This window comes from Budorcas taxicolor, chromosome 10 (assembly GCF_023091745.1).
Source record: "Budorcas taxicolor isolate Tak-1 chromosome 10, Takin1.1, whole genome shotgun sequence".
Lineage (NCBI taxonomy): Eukaryota > Metazoa > Chordata > Mammalia > Artiodactyla > Bovidae > Budorcas > Budorcas taxicolor.
Genome location: NC_068919.1, coordinates 79,675,867 through 79,699,069, shown reverse-complemented (window position 1 = coordinate 79,699,069; position 23,203 = coordinate 79,675,867). Strand labels below are relative to the sequence as shown.

General features: G+C 47.6%; 1 protein-coding gene across 7 annotated transcripts in view; it reads right to left on the bottom strand.

Moving 5' to 3' along the window:
* Positions 1-16,591: 16,591 nt before the first annotated feature.
* Positions 16,592-23,203, bottom strand: part of SUSD6 (sushi domain containing 6) — a 97,706-nt gene continuing 91,094 nt past the window's right edge. For all 7 annotated transcript variants that reach the window (XM_052646159.1, XM_052646161.1, XM_052646160.1 and 4 more), the window contains 2 exons: positions 22,446-22,864; positions 16,592-20,426 (listed from right to left, as the gene is read on the bottom strand). In XM_052646159.1, the coding sequence (XP_052502119.1) occupies positions 20,401-20,426; positions 22,446-22,864 (445 nt within the window). In that variant the 3' untranslated portion in view covers positions 16,592-20,400. The remainder of the gene's footprint in view (positions 20,427-22,445; positions 22,865-23,203) is intronic.

The window sequence follows — 23,203 nt, the reverse complement described above, 5'->3', positions numbered from 1 at the left end:
CCCCAATCTCATCATATATTTTTTTTAACTTATGAACTTCATTTCAGTTGGAAGCTTCTGGGCTTCCCTAGTAGCTTAGAGGTAAAGAATCCACCTGCCAATGCAGGAGACACAGGTTCAGTCCCTGGTCTAGGAAGATCCCACATGCCAAGGGGCAACTCAGCCCACATGCCACAACTCCCAAAACCCATGTGCTCTCAAGTCTGTGCTCCACAACAAGAGAAGCCACCACAATGAGAAGCTCAAGCACTGCAGCAAAGAGTAGCCCCTGCTCATCGCAACTAGAGAAAGTCCGTGTACAGTAATGAAAACCCAGCGCAGCCAAATAAATAAACAACAAAATGTGAACAACTGAAAAACCTAGTACATCCAGGGCCTAGAGATTGTCATACTGAGAAATAAGTCAGAGAAAGAGAAATATTATATTATATTCCTTATATCTAAAAAGAAGTGATCCAGATGAACTTATTTATAAAACAGAAACAGACTCAGACTTAGAGAAAGAACTTCTGGTTACCAGTAGGGAGGGGTAGAGGGGAGGAATAGTTAGGGAGCTTGGGATTGACATGTACACACTGCTTTATTTAAGAGTGATAACCGACAAGGATCTTGCTCAGAGCACAGGGAACTCTGCTCAGTATTTTATAACAACTGAAATGGGAAAATAATTTGAAAAAGGATACACGTGTATGTACAACTGAATCACTTTGCTGTACCCCTGAAACTAACACAACATTGTCAATCAACTGTGAAACAAGTGAAAGTGTTAGCCGCTCAGTCGTGTCTGACTCTTTGTGACCCCAAGGACTGTGGTCCGCCAGGCTCCTCTGTCCATGGAATTCTCCAGGCAAGAATAATGGACTAGGTAGCCATTCCCTTCTCCAGGGGATCTTCCTGACCCAGGGATCGAACCCAGGTCTCCTGCATTACAGGAGGATTCTTTCCTGTGTGAGCCACCATGACAAACTATGCTTCAGTATAAAATAAAAGCTTTAAAAAAATGATACATGAGTTTTTTTAAAAAGCTGATTACCAAACTTTGTTGAAACAAAACAAACAAAACCCTGGTACATCTGTACAATGGGAGGCTATTTGACAATTAAAAGGAAGAACTCATTGATACATGTAAACCATGGAAAAAAATCAGACACATTATGCTAAGTAAAGGAAGCCAGACTCAGAAGGCTGCATAATGTATGATTCTATTTATAAGATATTCTGTAAAGCAGAAATTTTATAGACGTAACACAAATCAGTGTTTGCCTCGGGGCTAGAGTTGGGGAGGGGTGGTTACACAGGAATACAAAGAAATCTTAGAGGGTGATGGAACAGTTTTAATTGTAGTGGTGATTATGTGATTATATTAGTGTCAAAACTAAAAATGAAAAAGTGTGAATTTTATTGTATAAAAGTAGCTGTTAATGAACCCAACTAAAGAAGCCAAAGGTAAGACTCTGGTAAACAGCTCTTGAACTCTTCAAAAAAAAAAAAAAAAAAAAAAGACTCTGGTGAGATTGCTCAAGAAAAAGTGGAAGTCACAACAAGTAAACAATTTTAGAAATTGAGAAATATTAAAGGGGTATGACTACAGAGCGAAAAAGTTGGCTTAAAGCTCAACATTCAGAAAATGAAGATCATGGCATCTGGTCCCATCACTTCATGGGAAATAGATGGGGAAACAGTGGAAACAGTGTCAGACTTTATTTTTTTGGGCTCCAAAATCACTGCAAATGGTGACTGCAGCCATGAAATTAAAAGACGCTTACTCCTTGGAAGAAAAGTTATGACCAACCTAGATAGTATATTCAAAAGCAGAGACATTATTTTGCCGACTAAGGTCCGTCTAGTCAAGGCTATGGTTTTTCCTGTGGTCATGTATGGATGTGAGAGTTGGACTGTGAAGAAGGCTGAGCGCCGAAGAATTGATGCTTTTGAACTGTGGTGTTGGAGAAGACTCTTGAGAGTCCCTTGGACTGCAAGGAGATCCAACCAGTCCATTCTGAAGGAGATCAGCCCTGGGATTTCTTTGGAAGGAATGATGCTAAAGCTGAAGCTCCAGTACTTTGGCCACCTCATGGGAAGAGTTGACTCATTGGAAAAGACTCTGATGCTGGGAGGGATTGGGGGCAGGAAGAGAAGGGGACGACAGAGGATGAGTTGGCTGGATGGCATCACTGACTCGATGGATGTGAGTCTGAGGGAACTCCGGGAGATGGTGATGAACAGGGAGGCCTGGCATGCTGCGATTCATGGGGTCGCAAAGAGTTGGACACGACTGAGCGACCGAACTGAACTGAACTGATTACAGATAGTACAGTTTTAAAAATCAAAATGCTCTATGCCAACAAATTTGAAAAACATACATTGAAATAGATAACTTTATAGAAAGAAAATCACCAAAATTATTTCAATAAAATGGAAAACCTAATTCAATCAATAATCATTCAGGGAATTGCACATATGGTTTTATAGGTCATTTTCATCCAACTGTTAAGAAATCAATAAGCTTCCAAAAATTAAAAAGAGGGGAGTCACAAAATACTGTTACATGGGTTACTATAGCTCTGTGGCAAACAAGGACAAGAAAAGAAATTTTCAAAAAATGCAGAACATGAGAGCTGTGAGTTAAATTTTATTTGGGGCCAAATGAGAATTACAGCCTGAGAGACCTCCACTCAGAAAGGGCTGAGGACCCACTCTGAAGGTGGGGCCGGGGTGGGCAGTCACAGTATATATATGATTTTAGTGAAGGAAGGAAGGAAGGAAGGAAGTGAAATTCGCTCAGTCGTATCCAACTCTTTGCGACCCCAGGGACTATACAGTCCATGAAATTCTCCAGGCCAGAATACTGGAGTGGATAGTCTTTCCCTTCTCCACGGGATCTTCCCAACCCAGGGACTGCCCCAGGTCTTCCACATTGCAGGCAGATTCTTTACCAGCTGAGCCGCAAGGTGAAGGGGGATACATACAAGCAGGCACACATTTTTGGCAGAAGACTGCTGCAGGTCACGAGGAGCAGATGCTTCTGTTAAGAATTTTAGTCCTTTTCTAGCTATGAGAAAATGTGAGAAATTGAGCTCATAACATCTTCTCCTGAAAATGTCCGAGTATCTGAAGGCTTGTTCTGCCAGCTTTTCCCCGAGCACAGAGGGCCTCATTACTGATCTCTGGCCTGGAACTCCTTCTGGGGTGTGTGGAGGGTCTGCAATGGCAGGTGACAGTGGCTTCATTCTTGCAAAACCAGATGGTGATCAACAGCTTTTAATTGGCAATAGATGCCAATTAAACAAAAATAGCAATGTATTTTAAAACACACAATCACACACATGTTTTTATCCTAATCAAGTTGGGTTTAGCAAGAATATAAGGATGGTTTAATAGCAGTCAATTCTCTTCCTATTCAATATAGTGAGTTACATTAATGGATTAAAGAAAACTATGTTACGTCTCATCTATTCTAGGAGAAAAAGTATTCCATGAAGTCAAATGCTCATTAATTATTAACAACAGTTGACAAACTAGAAATTAAATGACACTTATCAACTACGTTGATACCCACAACCACAGCCTTTGGGGCACACACCTGAAGTCACACAGATTGGATCTCTTGGTATTTGCTGCCATGAAGGAGCTTGCAAGGGGCTTGTTTCGGAAGTATGTGTTAAGTAGCTGGGGCAAGTTTCAAGGCAGTGTGGTTTTATTCTGCACTAGATGCTCTCAGAAAATGCGGGCAATTCTGAGATTGGATATTTTCATTTTTATCCAGGACGCCCTCTGAAGCCCTTTTTCATGAGTCTCTGCCTGCTTCAGTCTGTGTGTGTGTGTGTTAGTCACTCAGTTGTGTCTGACTCTTTGCAACCACACAGAGTGTAGCCCACCAAGCTCCTCTGTCCATGGGATTCTCCAGGCAAGAATACTGGAGTGGGTTGCCATTCTCTTCTCCAGGGGATCTACCTGACCCAGGTCTCCTGCATTGCAGGCAGATTCTTTACCACCTTAGCTACCAGGGAAACCCTGCTTCAGTCTCTACCCCTGGTAATTTTGACACCTAGCGCAGGCTTTAAAACCTCCTAAGGTGTCTGTCCACCTAGAGGTAGTATTTAAAACCCTGAGAATGGCCCACCTAGCCTTCACCATAGAGCACAGCACAGGCAGAATATCCCCCGCCACACACACACCCTCCCTTCCAGCCACACCAAACCCCTCAACGTCACAAGCCTCCTTCAGGCTTCTAGGTCACTGCTCGGACTTTTAGCTCAGCCCAGAAGGCCTCTCTTCTGCTCATCTCCTTTCTGCTGGGCAAACTCGAGTCCCAGCTTAAGGTCACCTGCTCTGCAAAAGCACCAGGCTCTAGCCTGTGGTCCTGAGGCCCCTTCCCCGTTTTCCGCTGTGTCATCTCTCCCCTCATCATTCCTGCAGCCCCTCCTTCCTCTCTCCTGCCCTTCCTCCATCCTCTTTTCCTACTTCAGTGAAACACCAAGTCTCTGGACCTGCCCTGCTGGGCTCTGAGGAGTCAAGGGTGAACCAGTGACAAGACTCTTAAGGAGCCTCAAGGCCCCAGCAGTGTCTTTCAGCTCAGCAAGCCCAGCCCTGGCACAGGCCTGGCACTTGGCAGACACACTGTTGGATGAAACGAGTCTGTTGAAGGTTGAATTGCATTTCCCACTATGGTAGGTTCAAGTCCTAACCCCCAGGACGTGTGAACGTGACCTTACTTGGAAACAGGGATTCGCAAATGTCCTCCTGTTTAGATGAGGTCATGCTGGATCAGGCGGATCTGAATCTGATGACTGGTGGAGATAGAGGGAATGCAGGAAGCACGGGAAACTAATACAGAGTCCCAGGCTCAGTGCCCATGAACTCTTGGCCACATTCCCTCTCCCATCGCCCCTGGAGGCTACAGCTGCCCAAAACTCTGCTGCAGGCTGGACTCAAACTTTCCAGTTTATCCCATCGGCCTAGCCTAAGCGTCCCCTCTGACGGGCAGAGGACTAGTGTCTCAATTCAGTTCAGTTGCTCAGTCGTGTTCGACCATTTGCAACCCCATGGACTGCAGCACACGAGCCTTCCCTGTCCATCACCAACTCCCAGAGCTTGCTCAAATTCATGTCCGTCGGGTCGGTGATGCCATCCAACCATCTCATCCTCTGTCGTCCCCTTTTCCTCCCGCCTTCAATCTTTCCCAGCATCAGGATCTTTTCAAATGAGTCAGTTCTCATCAGGTGGCCAAAGTATTGGAGTTTCAGCTTCAGCATCAGTCCTTCCGAAGAATATTCAGGACTGACTTCCGTTAGGATGGACTGGTTGGATCTCCTTGCAGTCCAAAGGACTCTCAAGAGTCTTCTCCAACACCACAGTTCAAATGCATCAGTTCTTCCGCGCTCAGCTTTCTTTGTAGTCCAACTCTTACCAGTCGGACACTAGATGGCGCCAGCAGGCTGAGCCATCCCAACTCCCCCCAACTGTGGGCTGATCTTCCCAGGCCAAGACAAGGACCAGGCATCAACTGCTTCAAGTTCTTCCCCAACAATCGGCTTTTGTTCTATCAGAGAGAAGAAATCAGATCCTTCTGCCTGCAAATCATCCTTCTTAGCCTCAGTTTGAGGTGCTGGGAGGAAAAATAAGAGGAACCAGATTACTGCCCCCACGCCCCCACCATACCCGCAACCCTACCCTCCAGATTCTGCCTTCCCAGGTTGGGTGTGCTCTGATCCTTTGGAGTTCCCCTACATCTTCCTGTGGGAGGCCAACCAATTCTTTTTTCACCCCAGAAGCAATTCCCTAGGACAGGCTTTAGTCCCTTCCCTGAACAAGTGTGATGACCCTTCCCTGAGTCCGGGACCCTCAGCCTCTCACTGCTGAACCCTCTGCAAGACTCCCTACACACCCTCTTTCCAATGCCCCCTTTGTGTATTTCTCTGTCCTTCCCGCTTTTCTCCTCCTTACCATAGAGATATGAGGTTGACTCTTCAACAACATGGAGGTTAGAGGTGCCCACGCTCAGAAGTGGAAAACCTGAGCATAATTTTACAGTCTGCCCTCCATATCCAAGGTTCCCCATCTGTGAATTCAACCAACCTCAGATCCTGTTCTATTTCTTGTTGTTCAGTCGCTCATTCGTGTCCGACTCTTTGCGACCCCGTGGACTGCAGCACACCGGGCTTCCCTGTCCTTCACCATCTCCCGGAGTTTGCTCTAACACACGTCCATTGACATGTCGGATCGGCGATGCCATCCAACCATCTCATCCTCTGTCGTCCCCTTCTTCTGCCTCCAATCTTTCCCAGCATCAGGGTCTTTTCCAATGAGTCAGCTCTTCGCATCGGGTGGTCGAAGTGTTGGAGATTCAGCTTCAGCCTCAGTCCTCCCTTCTGTACTATTTACTATAGTATTTGCTGTTGTTAATCTCTAAGTCATATCCAACTCTTTGCCAGCCCATGGACTGCAGTGCGCCCGTCTTCCCTATTCTTTACCATCTTCCAGAGCTTGTCCAAACTCACGTCCGTGGAATCGATGATGCCATCCAATTCTCTTATCCTCCATCATTCCCTTCTCCTTCTGCCCTCACTCTTTCTCAGCATCAAGATCTTTTCCAATGAGTCTGCTCCTAGTATTTACAACAGAAAAATATCCGTGTATCAGTGGACGAGTGCAGTTCACAGCCACGTTACTCCAGGGTCACCTGTACTGTCATTTCAACCTTTCTGTCTCTTATTCCTCTCCACCCAGTACAGTCAGCCACACAAACCTCAGATCTCTTAACCTGAACCATCTTGGGCAATGATCTCATTTCTCCCACAACTTCTAATCATCTGACGGCTGATTTTTCCTTCCCTCCCAGGGTGCTTGCAGTGGTCTCCTGGGTGGGTTTCGATTCTGATTCATTGTCCACCAAGTTCTTTTCTAATATACTCAGAGCCTCTCCTGCTCTCCAGAATCCTCTGATGGCTCCCACTTGCCTAAGGGAAAGGGAAAGTTAGTCGCTCAGTCGTGTCTGACTCTTTGCAATCCCATGGACTGCAGCCCACCAGGCTCCTCTGTCCATGGGATTCTCCAGGCAAGAACACTGGAGTGGGTTGCCCTCCAGGGCATCTTCCTAATTCAGGGATCGAATTCACATCTCTTACATCTCCTGCATTGGCACGCAGATTCTTTACCACTGAGCCATCAGGGAAGCCCTCTTCCTTCTGTATATATGTATTCAAATTCCCTCTTCTTATGAGGACACCAGTCATACAGGATTATGACTCTAATGACCTCATTTTAACCTAATTACGCTTTTAAAGATGCTGTCTCCAATTTCAGTCACATTCCAAGATATTTGGAATTAAGACTTCAACATATGCATTTGGTCGGGGGGGGGGGGGGTGGGTGTGGGTGTTATGAGCAATTCAGTTCATAACACTAAAGATTCTAGTAAATAGTTTTATTTTCTCCAGAAGGGCAGATGGAAATAACAGGCAATGAATATGGTTTATTAGTTCTTAAGCAAAGTTCTTTGGGGAGCTGTGTGTCCCTTCCCAGAAGGCAGATTACTAATTCGTAACAAATGAAAAGATCAGATACATTTTCATCATTCTTTGAGAATATTTTCTGTGTGCCTCGTTATCAGGCATTTTGCTTTTTTAAGGAATAATGTATTGAAGAGGCAATATATTCACTTGCTACAAAATTCGAAAGTGCAAAAGGTATAGAAAGTGACCCTTCCTCCCAAGTCATTCTCCCTCAAGAGGCACCCAATGTTACCCATATCTGGAGTGATTCTCTGTGCAGAGAAAAGGCTGCACATTGACACATTTAAAAGATCTTTTTTTTTTTTGGTATACAAATGATAGTGTTCCAGCACCCTCTTCTGTGCCTGTTTTTTTTGTTTTGTTTTGTTTACAACAATGTATCCTGAAGAATAGTCCAGAGCTGTTTTATTCTCTTCCCCTGCCTCCCCCACCGTGTTCATTTAATGTTTGATGTATCATATGTATTTAGCCTGTGTTGATGATCATTTAGGTCATTTTGAAGTTTTGGCTTTATTCAGTTCAGTTCAGTTCAGTCGCTCAGTCGTGTCCAATTCTTTGCGACCCCATGAATCGCAGCACGCTAGGCCTCCCTGTCCATCACCAACTCCCAGAGTTCACTCAAACTCATGTCCATCGAGTCATCTCATCCTCTGTCATCCCCTTCTCCTCCTGGCCCTAATCCCTCCCAGCATCAGGGTCTTTTCCAATGAGTCAACTCTTCTCATGAGGTGGCCAAAGTACTGGAGTTTCAGCTTCAACATCAGTCCTTCCAATGAACACCCAGGACTGATTTCCTTTAGGATGGACCGGTTGGATCTCCTTGCTGTCCAAGGGATTCTCGAGAGTCTTCTCCAACACCACAGTTCAAAAGCATCAATTCTTCAGCGCTCAGCTTTCTTCACACTCCAACTCTCACATCCATACATGACCACAGGAAAAACCATAGCCTTGACTAGACGGACTTTTGTTGACAAAGTAATGTCTCTGCTTTTTAATATACTATCTAGGTTGGTCATAACTTTCCTTCCAAGGAGTAAGCATCTTTTAATTTCATGGCTGCAGTCACCATCTGCAGTGATTAGAAAACTGCAATGAACAGCTTGTATACATTTGATATTTTATGCAAGAACATCTTTCAGAAAAAATTCCTGAAAGGAGAATTTCTTGGTCAAAGAGCACATTGTAATATTTTTTAAGTAAATAATTTTATTTAGAAACAAATTTATAAAAAGTTTCCTGAATCATTTGGGGGAGTATGTTGTTGGATCCCCTTTAACATGTGTTCCCTATGAACAAGGACATGGCCCTGAATAACCTCAGTATAACCAACAGAACAAGAAATTAACACAGATACATTACTACCATCTAATCCTCACACTGGACTCAAGTTTCACCAGTTGTCCCAATAACGTCTTTTATGTCAAAGGATTCAATTCAGAATCACGCCTTGCATTTCTCAGTGATTTTTGGCATTTTGAGGACTATATGCCAGTTTTTGTAAAAAAAAAATCACTCAGTCTGGGTTTGTATCATTTTTTCATGATTAGATTCAGGTTGAGTTTTGGTGGACGTGTTTGGACGTGATGCATTCTGTCAGGTGGCACATGATTTTTGATTTATCCCCCTGAATGAAGTAATATCTACCAGGTTTCCCTATATGGATTTCAGTTTACCTATATGGATTTGTGGCCTCCTATTTTATGCAATGGATTAAAATCTATTACCATTATTTTGATGCTCATGTCGTTCCTGATTTGGTCAGTAGATACCCATGCAAATGGGAGTACTTTGGACATGTACCCATCATTTTTTTAGCACTTTTTTTTTAACTTTCTGATACAACAAAATATTGCAAGTTCATCTAGTAATCTTCCTGCTGGGGCTCTGGAATCAGTCATTTCTTGCCCGGAGCCAGCGTGAGGAACTCCGCCCATGGCAAAGTTCATGAGGAAGGCGGCTTCGGCATACGCAAAGGCGGATCGAGTCTCAGGAATCCCTGTTCCCGAGCATCTACCCCCAAAACCAGAGTCTACCTACTTAACTGTTTCATGCTCTCACCTACACCTCTGACTTTACGGGGGGCTGACCCCCATTACCTCTCTCGGAGGAGTTAACTTACAGCTCCAAGTCAATAAAAATTCCTGGGCGTGACAAGAGTGTTTCAACTTAAACCTCTCTGCTGACAGACTAGCTTGTGGGACAACCTCTCAACCATAAACAACCCAGTCTGGAGTATCTTGAAAGTCTTAATTAGCATAGGGCTTTTCTCATTGTTGAGTCAATGATTGCTGCCAGGCCTCCATATCCTTAGGCACCTGGGAATATATTAATCAATGTATTTGGAATATAGAAAAGGAAATATAGTAGTTTTTGATGTTAGCAATACTAGACTTTTTGAGTTAATGAATTTTCTCTTTTGTTATAGATCACTGTACTTTGTTATAAATCACTGTGTCCTTGCTATGCAAAAATGTAACTTTATCACTATCTTAAGACTAAATAGATCTTTTTTTTTTTTTAAGACTAAATAGATCTTAAGGGGAACATTGGTGAAGGGTTTTTCATTTGTTGGGCTGATGTTTGCTGCTAAATCTCCATATTCCCTGCCCTTATAATGAATATAACTAGCATATAGGAGAAATAAGTATTAACCTTTAAGATTAATCATGTTAACCTTAGGTTAAATAAATTCCTTTCTTAGTTGTAACCCACTACACCCTCACCCTATAGGAATGCAACTTTATCTGGTACCTTCAGAGGGTGGCGCCTGGTTTAAGAAAAAACACCCTTGGAAAAAATAAGTTTTTTGGTTATCAGAAAGAAAGGATCATAAAATGTCAGGAGGCCTCATGCCCAAAAGATGATGTAAAACTCCTAAGACCTTTTTTTTTTTTACATTTATGTGAAGCACCTGATTTTGATAAAGGTCAGGACTGCTGACCCCCGCATGACTTTAAAATTTCCATTTGTCTCTATTTGTAACAAAGGGTATATAAGCAAACCTAAAAAATAAAGAAATGGGATCAGTTTCTGGAAAGACTGATTTCCCCGTGCCATTTCTTTCTTGCTCCCTGTTTTTCTGGCTGAATTCCCATCTGGAGCATGCGTGCTCGCCATGTCTACTTACTTGCCCCGGCTTTTAAGTTCCATGCGAGAAGGAGCCCAAGGAGGGGCACCTTCCGATATTCAAGTGGCCCTGGTAGCCCAACATAGATGGTGCAAATTCCTTGTCTTGGAATTTTATTGGTATCCCACGTAAACCAAGTTATTCAGCCTCTTTTTCTCCACTAATATTTCCTACTACACTATCCGTTTCTAATCTCTCTCTATCTCTCTCTATATATCTGTAATTAAATAAGTTTTTTCCTAGGACGCCTATTCCGTCCCTGCTTCGAATTACCCTGGATCCACCGGGGCTAGACCCCAGCAATTTCTCCAAGGAGCCCAGGTTCCTTTTAGTGGCAAACAGTCTTTAAAAGCCAAGATCCAAACTTTAGGTGTGCTCACTGCTGTTGAAGTATCACTGATCCCAAATCCTCTGGAAAGAGCTTGGGAATATCTAGCTTGTGTGTGTGTGTGTGTGTGTGTGTGTGTGTGTGTGTGTGTGTACCTGCATACATGCATTAGTTTTTTTTTTTATGCATTAGTTTATTTATATTTCTGTATTTATATAGATTGAAACCATGAAATCTTACCATTCCAATCTGACATTGCAGGGTTCATTGTGTTCGTTCTGTTTCCTTTTCTGATTGTGTAATTCTGCCCCCACTTAATGGTATTAGAATTGAATTGTTCAGTAAATAAGGGAAGAGGAACTGCATTGTAATTTGATGGTTGTCGCCTAATTACTCTCCATAGAGAATGTACCAATTTACATTCCCACTAGACATTTTTAAGCTTTCCCTTTTGCCAAACTGATGGGTGAAAAAAATATTACTTCCGATGTTTTAACATGTATCACTCATTATAACACAGCTTATTTTCCAATGTTTCTAATGAAAAAGAAAGGTGATGAGGAAAAGAGTATTGTAGTTGGATGTAACCACTGTCCCTTAATTCTGCTTTAAGGAAATGACAGGACAAAAACACCTCTTAACATTGAAATGGCTGCCTGGCTGCTGCTGGCAGAAACTTGGTTGCAAGCCCTGGGTATCCCTTCTGTCCCCAAAGAGCTAGTGAATTGGCCCTGTACTGGAGACTTGGACCCGTTCGCGCTCTCTCTGAAGACGCCCCCTGCAGGCAGGAGCAGGAGCTGGCAGGTTGGCACCAAGTGTTCTGTTTTTGTAGGAAACAGACTCTGGGACAGGAAGTCTCAGACTCTTGTCTATGGGTATCCTGGATTTCTTTCTTGTGATTAAAGTAATTAATCAACCCAGAGGAGAAAGGCATTTACAATTTTGGCAGATCTTAAGTTTTAGGTTGAAATTGCTCATACTGACCTTTTTAAATTAACATGCAGAAGTGGCAATTTCAGATGCTTCCTCATCTTCTATGCTGGTGCTTTGCTCCTATAGGTCTCTGTAGCCTGAATAGGCTTTCTGTGTGGCTCAGGGATAAAGAATCTGCCTGCCAATGCGTGAGATACAGGAAACTCGGGTTTGATCCCTGGAGTAGGAAACGGCAATTCATCCCAGTATTCTTGACTGGAAAATTCCATGGACAGAGAAGCCTGGTGGGATGCAGTCCATAGGGTCGCAAAGAGTAGGACACGACTGAATGAGCACACACACGCGCATAGACACAGCCCGAAGGAACCACTTCTGCACACTCCCCACCCTACAGCTCCTTGCTGACTTACTCTCCTACCTAGAGTATTAAAACAAAATTCATCCCTTATGATGTAAAGCAAATGGCACCTTCCCTGGGGAATCTCTGCTTGTCCCCCAAGAAATGAACTCTTTACTCTTCACTCCCCAGGCGCTTTGCGGGTGCTCCAATAGCTTCCTTTAAGTTCTGCCTTAAATTTTAGGCAGCTGTTTAATCTCTTTCTCCCCTATTAGTCTGCAAACTCCTTGAGGACAAAGACTGACTCTTACTTGCTGCTGTACTCCTGGGACCTAGATTTTGTGTAAAGCTAACTCCTCCAAAATCAAACAGAAACAAAGAAAGAAAGTGAAAGTGAAGTTGCTCAGTGGTGTCCGACTCTTTGTGACCCCATGAACTGTAGCCTACCAGGCTCCTCTATCCATGGGATTTTCCAGGCAAGAATACTGGAGTGGGTTGCCATTTCCTTCTCCAGGGAATCTTCCCAACCAAGGGATGGAACCTGGGTCTTCCACATTGCAGGCAAATGCTTTACCATCTGAGCCACCAGGGAAGCTTTAAAACAACAACAAAAACAACTGTTGAGTAAATTGGCAAATGAATGAATGACCAGAGCAGGAGTGGGAATAGCCATCCCATAAAAGGGCGACAGCACCAAATTCTGTAAAAGTCTTCAGGGCTCCATGTTCAAGGGCTTTGAGACCACCCTAGAAGTCACAGCAGCAGCCCCCATCCTTGGTGTGTTTGTGTGGAGCCGAAGTCCTTCCTTCACACACCCGAGATCACCTCAGATGCTCAGCCCAGGTCAGCAGGCTGAACTCGCAAGCATGCTGCCTTTTGCTGGAGGCTGGACAACCCGCTTCCCCAGGGAGCTCCACGGTGGGGAAGTCCACACTTGCAAAGCCTCCGCAGTTTTCTGCCAAGTTGAGAGTCGTCAGCCACCCCAGGCTCGGGAACAGTTCAAGTTACCCCAGATGGGCTGTTCAGGACATTCCTATGTTATGAAATTTCCTTTTCTGGTGGCCCTGGGGCATCATGGGAAATCTGAAATGCCAAACAGCTGTTCACCTCTGGGTGTGGGATGGGACAGTCCCCAAGCCCTGTGATGCTCTCTCTTACCTCCACAGAGCTTAGAGCAACAATCCGGGCCTGTCGTCGTGGGAATGTGCCGTGTCTACCCAGGTACAGATTCATTTCTTGCCTCAGGAACTTCTCTCTCTCTCCCAAACCTGGATGCCTTGGACCTCAAACTTGGATAGTTTTCAATTGATTTTAAAATTCAACTTCATAAATAATGAAACAACTGTAGATCAAAATGCCATTTTCTTTCAACTGGCTTATTTTTTTAAAAAAAGGGACTTCCCTGGTGGTCCAGTGGTTAAGAATCCTCCTGCCAATACAAGGGACATGATTTTGATCCCTCGTCTGGGAAGATCCAACATGCCTAGGGGCAACTAAAACCCTGTGCCGCAACTACTGAGCCCACGTGCCCTAGGGCCCATGCTCCGCAACAGAAACGAGAAGCCGCTGCAATGAGAAGCCTGAGCCCTGCAACTACAGAGTAGCCCCTGCTAGTGGCAACTAGAGAAAGTCCCTGTGCAGCAATGAAGATCCAGTGCAGCCAATAAATCAAAAAACAAAGACAAAATAACCCATGCTGTCTGGTGAGGTTGCTGGGAAAATGAACACTGCCTATGAGATTGTAATTTGGAGTAACTTTCTTCGTGGGCAATTTGAACTGTATCAAAAGCCTCTAAAATGTGCTTCTTCTGATCTTGCAATTCCATTTCCAGCAGTTTGTGCCAAAGAAGTAATTTAAAATACTATCAAACCATTGGTTATAAGAATTTTAAAAAATGTTTGACAATCTACAAGTCCAGATTACCAATATGATAAAGTCTATGCAACCGTTAAAAATGGTGTCAATGAAATCTTACGATTAGAACATTGTCAGTAGAAGGTGGAATTATGGGTGATTTTAATTTTCTTCCTAAATTTTCTGAAATGAGTATGTGTTACTTTGGCATATTTAAAGATGTTTTAAGTAGTCTGAGAAAGCCCTGCCCTGGAGATTGTTACTTTTGTCCTTGTCTAGTAGTCTCAGCTTTCCAAATTGGGAAATGGGGGTTCAGTAGCAGGGTAGGAAATTTCTTTTCTCCCCTTCCATCTCCTTTCCAATCTGGGCCAATCACTTCAAAGACAGCCCTTCCCCCAGCAGTTCTGCAGGTTTTGTGGGCTGTTTCTTTTGTTCCCCTCACCTGTCATCAAGAGAAGGGCTGCCAACCTGTGGCTGACCCCGTTTTGACAGAACTCCCTTCCCCAGCATTCCTTACCTGATGGGATATGCTTCTCCCCTATATTCCAAAGAGAGAGATGACTTACCTCTCATTAAAACAAGCGGTCTTGTCTGTTTTTTTTTCCTCCTGGAGGAACAACTTTTGCTGCTTGGTGAATTTATTTCTCATCACATTCTGCATAGCTTAAATGCCTCCTCCCTCAACGCCATGAAGGGCACATCCCAGTCCTCTGAGATGAGGGTACCTCATTATCCTCATGACAGTATGCCATTTCCCTGCTCTGAAATTGAAGAGTTCTTCCTCTGTCTGAAGCTCACAGCTGAGAACAGAGACTCCGAAAGGCAGTAGGAAGGGGATGAGGGCCTTCAGAGGCAGGCAGAATCTGGTGGGGTGGGAAGTGGGCCAGGGAGGGGATCACTCCTTCAGGGCTATCTGGGTTTGAATTCAATTCTGGCTGCACCTTGGGGAAGTCAGTTCACCTCTTTAAGCCTCACTTCCATTCTATGTGATTCAGGGCTCTGGGCAGGGAAGCTACTGATACCTGCCATGTAGAGCTGCTGCGTGGGCTCCATGAGCTGGTACAAATGGAACACTTAGAACCCTGCCTGGTGCAGAGTAAGTGCTTTTTAAGGACCAGCCATTACCACCATCAGGCTTCCCTGGTGGCTCAGATGGTGAAGAATCTTCCTGCAATGCAGGAGACCTGAGTTCCATCTCTGGGTTGGGAAGTTCCCCTGGAGAAGGGAATAGCAACCCACTCCAGTCTTCTTGCTGGGAGAATTCCACGGACAGAGGAGCCTAGCGGGCTACAGTCCACGGGGCCACAAAGAGTTGGACACAACTGAGTGCCTTTCACTTCACTTCCACTATCACCATCACTCTTCAAAGCTGGAACACTCCTCTCTCCACCCCCTTGCAGTTATGGCAGTGTTGCTTGGGCAGAGCCTACTGAAGATGGGTGTTCTGAGCTTGAGACTGGGTGTTGGCACAGATACCCCTAGAATGGTTTTCCACATAACTGTGTGTAAACACATCCTGACCATTTCCCAGGGGGACAAACCTAAGGGTGGCCTGAATTTTTATCCCAAAGTACCTGGTACATCTTTCTACTCCTACCCTTACTACCTGTTGAGTACTGTTGGCCTCTCCTACCTGGCAATGACCTCTTTTCACCTCTACACCTTCTGCTCTCTCAGCTCTAGGCTCCAGCACTTCCTCTCCCCCTCCGAGAACGGTGTTGCTGTTCACCTAGCTGCTCAAACTACCTTATTCCCCACAGGACCAACAACTTCTTACATGGTCTCTCTCTTCTGTATGTTTTTATACCCGTAAATTCACTCTTCTTAAGAGACAGAGAGAGCTTCCGAAAACAAAGTGGAGCTAAGTCATTCTATTAATGAAAACCATGAGGGCACTTCCTGTTGCCCTTAGGAAGAAGTGAAACGTCCCAGCGTGGCTGGCGAGGGTTTCCTCCCATTAGCCTCTGTCTGCTTCCTCCAGCGGTCCGAGCCCTCTGCCCTCAGCCCCCTGCAGCGGCCCTAGACTCCTTTTGGTTTCTCAAACTGCAAGTGCTTCTCTGTTGCCCACGCAGACGCTGGGTCCTGCCCCTCAGTCTCACTGTTCTGGCTTCTCTCTTCTCAGTTACATGGCATTTCATCCATAAGGTTTTCCTGACTGTCCCCTCAACATAACTTCTATCACCGGATGCCGCTCTGTCTTCCTTCCTGTCATGTCAGGAATTCCATGAAGGCCCCCAACTCGCCATCTTGCTCACTGCTGAATCCCGGCCTGGGCACAGTGGTTGGCACGCTGAGAGCTCTAAAAAGAGGACTGGCGTGTTTTCACTTGTGCTTGTGGTCTCCCCTCCTTGTTCCATAGACCACCTCCCTGTCCCATCTCCTCTTATCAGGCACCTCTCCCCCTCAGAGCTGGTGTTTTCATCCCCTTCATGAGTTTCTGCCCCTGGGAGGGCTTCTGCAAAAACTTTCCGGAAGGATCACATCTCTCACAACTGCCTTCAAAAGAACTTTTTTTATTATTATTTAGAAATGCAGTTATATACAGAGAACAATTAAAATTAAATTAAACTTTGTACAAATATTAAAATACTATCTTCACACCCACTGCAATGTACAGGATACCAAAAAATATATATATAAAATAAAATAAAGCAAACCCAAACTGACTGAGTGACATCCTGCACAGTCAATGATGCGTGCGTCATGTGAAACCACTGCTGAGACTCCACAGTGGCGTGATGAGCCGCCAGGCCACCCTCAACCCTCTCTTCTCCCCACCTGGTGATCCAAGTGCTTTGCCCAGGCGCATCCCCCCAGCTCCTAGCACAGGGCTCAACCTTGGGGTTCTCGTTCAAAATTCTACTAGATTTTCAACTGGTGGTTAAGAGGGGTTGCTTCCCAGGAAAGCTGAGCCTGCCCTTCCCTCTCCAGGGAACTGGCTACTCTACCACTCAGTCTACAAACCTGCCACACAAAATCCTCTCCGAGCCCCTCACCAGACTCCAGTAACAACAGGCCTTGTGCTGAAGGCCAGGAGCCCTGGCAGGCTTCAGCAAAGCTCCTGGACTCTGTCCTCAGCAAGCACATCTGCAATGAAGCTGTCAAGCCTGCGTCCTTTCCCTTCTGGGCCCTGTATTTTCAAGGAGCTGGGGCGGGGAGGGGAACCAAACAAACAGGCAAGGATCTAGAAATGTCTGCAGCATTTTCCATTCTCTATGTAGGGATGCTCCCTGGGAACGGAAGCGACAGTTATGTGGGAAGCAAGTGGTTTGAGCTCCATAGGGGTGGGGAAGGGAAAGGTCGAGTGCTAGGGTTCCTGTGCCACCACTGACTTAGCAGGAAAAGTATACCTTTGTCTGGCCATCAGCTTCTCCATGAAGCTTCACGGCTGGGGGAGGGGAGGTGGTGGCGGGCAGGAAGAATGGGGATGAGACAGGAGTTAAGTGCTGTTTGCAAATGGAGTGTTGGGAGAATGTACGTTGAAATGCCTTATAAAACCAAAAGAACTCATGGCCAGGACTTAGCCCATTTCACAGTTCACACCCAGTGAAATGTGAACACAGCACACAAAACTCAAAAATGGCAAAAGACAGAGCCTACCTGCTGAACTAAGGCATTGAAAAGGTTAGAAATTTTAAGTGATTTTTCACCATATACTGGCCCTTGAAAGTCACTGGAATGTGACTGCAAGTTACCAAGATATAAAACCTGCACTGAGTCAGACTGTGCATGCAAATAAAAAGAAAAAAACGCTTCTTAAAAGTCCTTTGGTGCCGACTGTTCCTCCCGTACAAGTTCTCTGCTGGGCTCCCCTAGAGGTGAGCCCAGGGAAGCCAACCCGGCAGCTTTCCCCACTGCTCCAGGACCCTCTAGTGGCCCCCACCACCACCTTGTCTCTCAGCCAGACCCCACCCCAAGGCTGCCGTGGAGGCCCTGATCCTTCACAAGAAACAAGGGCCAAAAGCTCTACAAACAGCAGTTTATGGCTGACGTGGGAGATGAGAACTAACTGCCTGTGGGAAGCCGTCACGGGGGTAAGCAGGGAGGTGAGACTGGCCCGGTACCCACATGCCAAGGGCCTCCAGGAGGCAGGCCTCATCAAAGCCAAGGACAGGGGAGCAGGGGAGGGGAGCCTCCCAACTTTTCTCTCTTCCCTTCCAGGTGGCAAGTCTGGGCTTGCGATCCCCCCAGGGTGGGCGGGCAAGGTGAAAGAAGGGTTCAGAAGGCAGGCTTTTTCATTTTTTTCAAGCGGCAGGCGGATCATCTCTGTGGCTGGATAAACCGCAAACAAAAAGTGCAATCTCATGGGGAAAACCCCCAGAGTACTTCTATAAAAAAGGGTAAGAGCCCTGTTTAAAAAAATATTCTAGACTCAAGTTCAGGTGCTGGAAGATGGGGAAATGAAAGCTGTGGGCTCAGCAGTGAGACTCTGGAGGCACCCCCAAGCACTCCCCGCCCCCCCGCCCCCGCACTGGGCCTTGCTCCCTTCTGGAGGAAGACAAGGGTACTGCGGGTGGAGCAGAACCTGTGTGGGCTGAAGTGACTGGGGTCGTGGGGACCCTGCCCTCCAGATGGACCCCGGGCCAGCCACAGCTGGAAGGCGCATCTCTGGACACAGCTTCTTTGGAGGCCAAGGGCAGGCCTGCTCCATTCTGCACTTTCCCTTGGGCACCTCCTCCTTACGGGCCAGGGCTGTGGGTGCCAGGTAGGGAGGAAAGAGAGACGCTCGGCAGGCGCTGCCCTTACCTGAGAGGAAGGAAGACTACAGGGGTGAGAGGCCAGGATGAGCGGGAATAAAGTGCGAGTGTTGAGCGAGGGGGCGGGAGGCTGAGAGAAGGCCCTTCGTGCCCCTCCTCTCCAAGGCCACCGGAGCTACCCTGTTAGGTCAGGAACTGAAAACGCCCTGAGCTCAAGTATTTTCAGGCTCAGGGGGGAGCAGAGGGGCAGCGCTTCAGGAACAAAAGCAACAGCACATCTCGTGAAGAGCAGCAGCCCGGCCGAGGGAGCGGCCCGAGCAAGGGCCCCGGCCACTCCTTCCACACCAGGGCCCTGGAGCCAGGCTGCTCCTAAACCGTCCCTACCAGCAAGCGCATGTGGCGAGTGGGGGTGTGTGCTGATGCCTCCAGGGGGGTCGTCTGTCAGCTGTGACGAGTGGAAGGCAGCAGGGGAGGGCGGGAGGAGGAGGAGAAGCAGCAGCGAGCAAGCGGCAGCATGCTTCCCGGGCACAGTTACTAAGGCACGTGACTGCGGTGACGAGGACACTCAGGACCGGGCCAGAGCTGCCTGCAGCCATCTGGGGGCTTGGTCGGTGCCCCACAGGCCCCCTCCCATCACCACGAACCCAGGACGAGGCCACTGGCCCCCAACTGCCAGTGACCAGTGGGGCATCTCATGGCATCTCAGAACTCTCACGTCCCATGGGGGACACCACCAGCCTTGGCCGGCAAGGAAGCCAGGGCCACGTGGCGTCACACCCAGGAGGCAGCAGGCACCTTCCCCTTAGGCTCCAGGGAAAGAGAAAAAAAAACGAGGCCAGGAAGGCCAGATGCTGGAAGTAGGAAGCGAGGACTTGCATATTAGGAAGACAAATCATTAACAGCCACCTTCCTCCCCTCCCTTGGGATCTTCTGGATGCTTCTCAGAAACTCACCAGGGCCAGGAGCCACCACCTCTGAGCTAGACAGCTGGGCGTGAGGATGGCTGCGGGGTGACTTTTCACAGCCTCCATCCTCAGTCGAGGCAGCACGCCACCGCTGTCAGCCAACGGCAGGCCCAGGGCCCCACACTCTGGCCCCAGTTGAAGCCACTTTTGGATCTGCTCCTGCTAAGGGCAGTGGTGCCAGCCTCCAAAGCAAATGGGCCAGACCCAGGCCTGGCCCCCATGGGGGGCAGCAGCACAGCCATAAAGCCTGCGTGACGGGGGAACCGGATGGGGCAGGAGGAAGGCACAAGCAAGCACGGCGTACCCGGGCCACATGAGCCGGGGCTGCCACCCAAGAGCTGGTCGGGGGGACCACAGAGCTCCGGGGAGGGGCGGGTTCAACCCAGCACGCTCAGTTCACGCCCCTGACACAGGTGGGAAGGCTGGGCTGGGCAGGGAGCCGGCTCCTCCAGCCGTCCAGCAGGCAGACGGCGAGACTCTTCCCAGAGTTTCCAGTGAAGTGGGCCTGCGGGCCCTCGGAGGTGCGGAGATACAGACACACAGGTGGGCAGCTCGGGTCTCTGGGCAGGGCGGCTGGAGGACATGGTGCTCAAATGCTCAGGAAGAAGAGGAAGGGCAGAGAGGAGAGGAGCCTGTGGCAGCCCTCATGCTTCTTTCAACAGTGGGATATCTGCGGGCAGAGGAAGACGGAAAGCAGAGTGGTTACCCGTGTGGGTGACGGCAGCGCAGCTCACCCTGCTGCGGGGGCCCTCTAAACCCCTCACCCCTTCTCCAGGCCTTCCGTGCTCATCTCTCCGTCTGTCTGTGTGAGAAAACCTGAACAGTCAGTCCGGTATTCAGACCCTTTCTGGTCCTGCCACCCTGCACCCTCTTCTCTGCTTTGATGCTGATGGTTTAGTCGCTTCTCTTTCTACCCTTATTCTCATCTTATGAGGCTACTGAGCCCTGGTAAGTCTTACCTTCTTCTTAAAGCCATCCTCCAGCTGTGTGATTCTGAGTAAATCAATCCCCTTCTCTGGGTCTCAAGTCATCTCACACGTCACCTGGGTTAGACTGACATCTGAAGGGCCTGGCTTCCCTCAGAACTATCTGCCCTGGATAACTTGGGCTTAGCCTGCAACCAACTCAATAACCTGTGTCTGGTTTTGTGCACCCCTCATTCTGACATATCCATTCAACTGACATTAATTTGAGCAAACTCTGGGAGATATGGAAGACAGAGGACCCTGGCGTGCTGTAGTCCATGGGGTGGCAAAGAGTCGGACACGACAGCCACCGAACAACAACATTCTGACATGGACCCTACCATTTAGGTTCCATTTTTTTTCTCAGGTGTATGCCCCATCTTCCCAGCTGACTGACAGTCCATGCATGCAGACAGTATGTTTTGTGGTTCTTTCCATCGCACCTGAAACCTAATCCAACACCAGGCACAAGATGGGCTCTGTCTGAATAATGCTTGTTCAACATGTGGAACAAAGCCAGGGGACGAGGAGGAGAAGGGAGAAGAGCTGGCGCCCGAGGGCTCTTTAGGAAGGACAAGGGCTGAGGTCTACCTCAGTATGTGCAGACACACAGCAGGCACAGCCGGCTGCCCTGGGGGCCACTGGCTTTCAACTTTAAATCTGGCCCAAGTATTTAATGGCCCCTTCCTAGCTCTACATCCCACCAAGAAAATAGAGGCGGCATACCGCTGATACTCAGGAAACCCTAAACCTGATCTGCACTTAAAAATTTCCAACTTCTTGGCTCTCAGATATTCTAAACCTTAGACACTAACTGTGCCCAGGACTCGCAGGAAGGAGAGAGCTCTAAAACACTTTTGGCAGAGGGGTTGGTGGGGGCAGGGGGAGCGGGATTGGTGAGCATGGAAGTCCTGACTTTCTAAAGGGACACATCTAGGTTTATTCTGCATCCTGAACCACAGTGGGATTTCATGTAAAGATGGTTTTTAAAGTGACAAGAGTCAATCCCAGTGTTTGACGCTCCAGGCTCCGGTAAAGGCAGAGGTATTGGAGGCAGCAATTTCATCCTCTGACGGCTTCACCACAAAGGCCCCAGAGTTACCTGGGAGGCAGTATGGCACCACGGATTATGATACAGGCTTGGGAGCAGATCCATCTGGCTTCAAATCCCAACTCAGCCATTTACCAAGACTTACCCTCTTGGAGCCTCAGCTTCCCTATCTATAAAAAGGCGTTGGTAAAAATACCTACTTCTCAGGACCACCGTGAGGTCTGACCTGAGGTAGTATAAGAAAACCAAACAGCACAGGAGGTGACAGGCTCCTATTTAAAAGGAAGCAGCAGAATGCTCTGGGAGAGAGACAGGCTCCGGTTTTTCTAAGACCCCACACCTCCTTGTCATTCCTGTCCTTTCATGAACATAAAAATTATAACAAGAGGACAGGCCCCACTTCTACCTCCAATTGGCTGTCTACCCTTTGACTTAGCATTTCCCTGAGGCCATGAATAGTTTCGGGAGACTCCAAACCTATTAAGACTCACAGACAATAGCAAAAAGTCTTCCAATACAGAGCCCAAAGGCCCACCTAGGGTAAAATCCTATTTTGTACGATAATCCCCTAGGTATTATCCTTCTTTGCCCCCAGGCACACCAATGATTAGAAAGGCTCACTGTCCTTCCTCACTCCCAGCAAGGGCCCTGGGCACCGGCACAAACCACCTACCATCTCTGTAGTCCTCTGACGTGAGGCTTTGTACGTCACTGTTCTCTGAATCTGGGGCTTCTTTGTGTGCCACTCGGCTGTTCCCTGAGCCGGCCGCCCAGGAGGAGGTGGTCGCCTGGTGCACCATCACAGTCTCTGAGCCCCGAGAGCCCCAGGCTTCACATAGTCCAGACTGGCCTGGGGCCTCTTCCTCACTGCCTGCAGAAGAACAGGCCCCCTGGTCTTGCAGGTGCGGCTCCCTCGGTCCGCTCCTCCCGCTGGGCCCAGACCCTTCTGACAGCACAATCTGCACTCTGGGGTCCGCTGGTGGCACGCAGTGACCAGAACTGCCATATACAGCCTCCTCGTACGACGGGAGCGCAACCTGGACTCCGTCCACCATGATGGAGACCTGGTCCCCGGACACCCCCTGGTCACGCCTGCATCCGGAGAAGAAAAGGACAAAGGAAGAATCAGAATATGCACATGAGTGGGTATCACAATACCAACAACACCAACCATTTCTGAGGGCTTACTATGTACCAGGTACGGCACTAACGGCTTTATACACTTCATCCTACCACATCCTCACCTGAGTCCTTCACCAAGAATGGGGATGAAGCTCCGGGGGGTTAAGTAACCTGCCCAGGCACACAGTTGGTAAAGGAGAAACTAGGATGTGCACCCATTCTACCTGCTTCCAGAGACTATGTTACTAACCTCTGGGTATACAGGCGCCTGGCCCTCTGGTCCTGTGCAAAACCTAGGAAGCTCGAGAC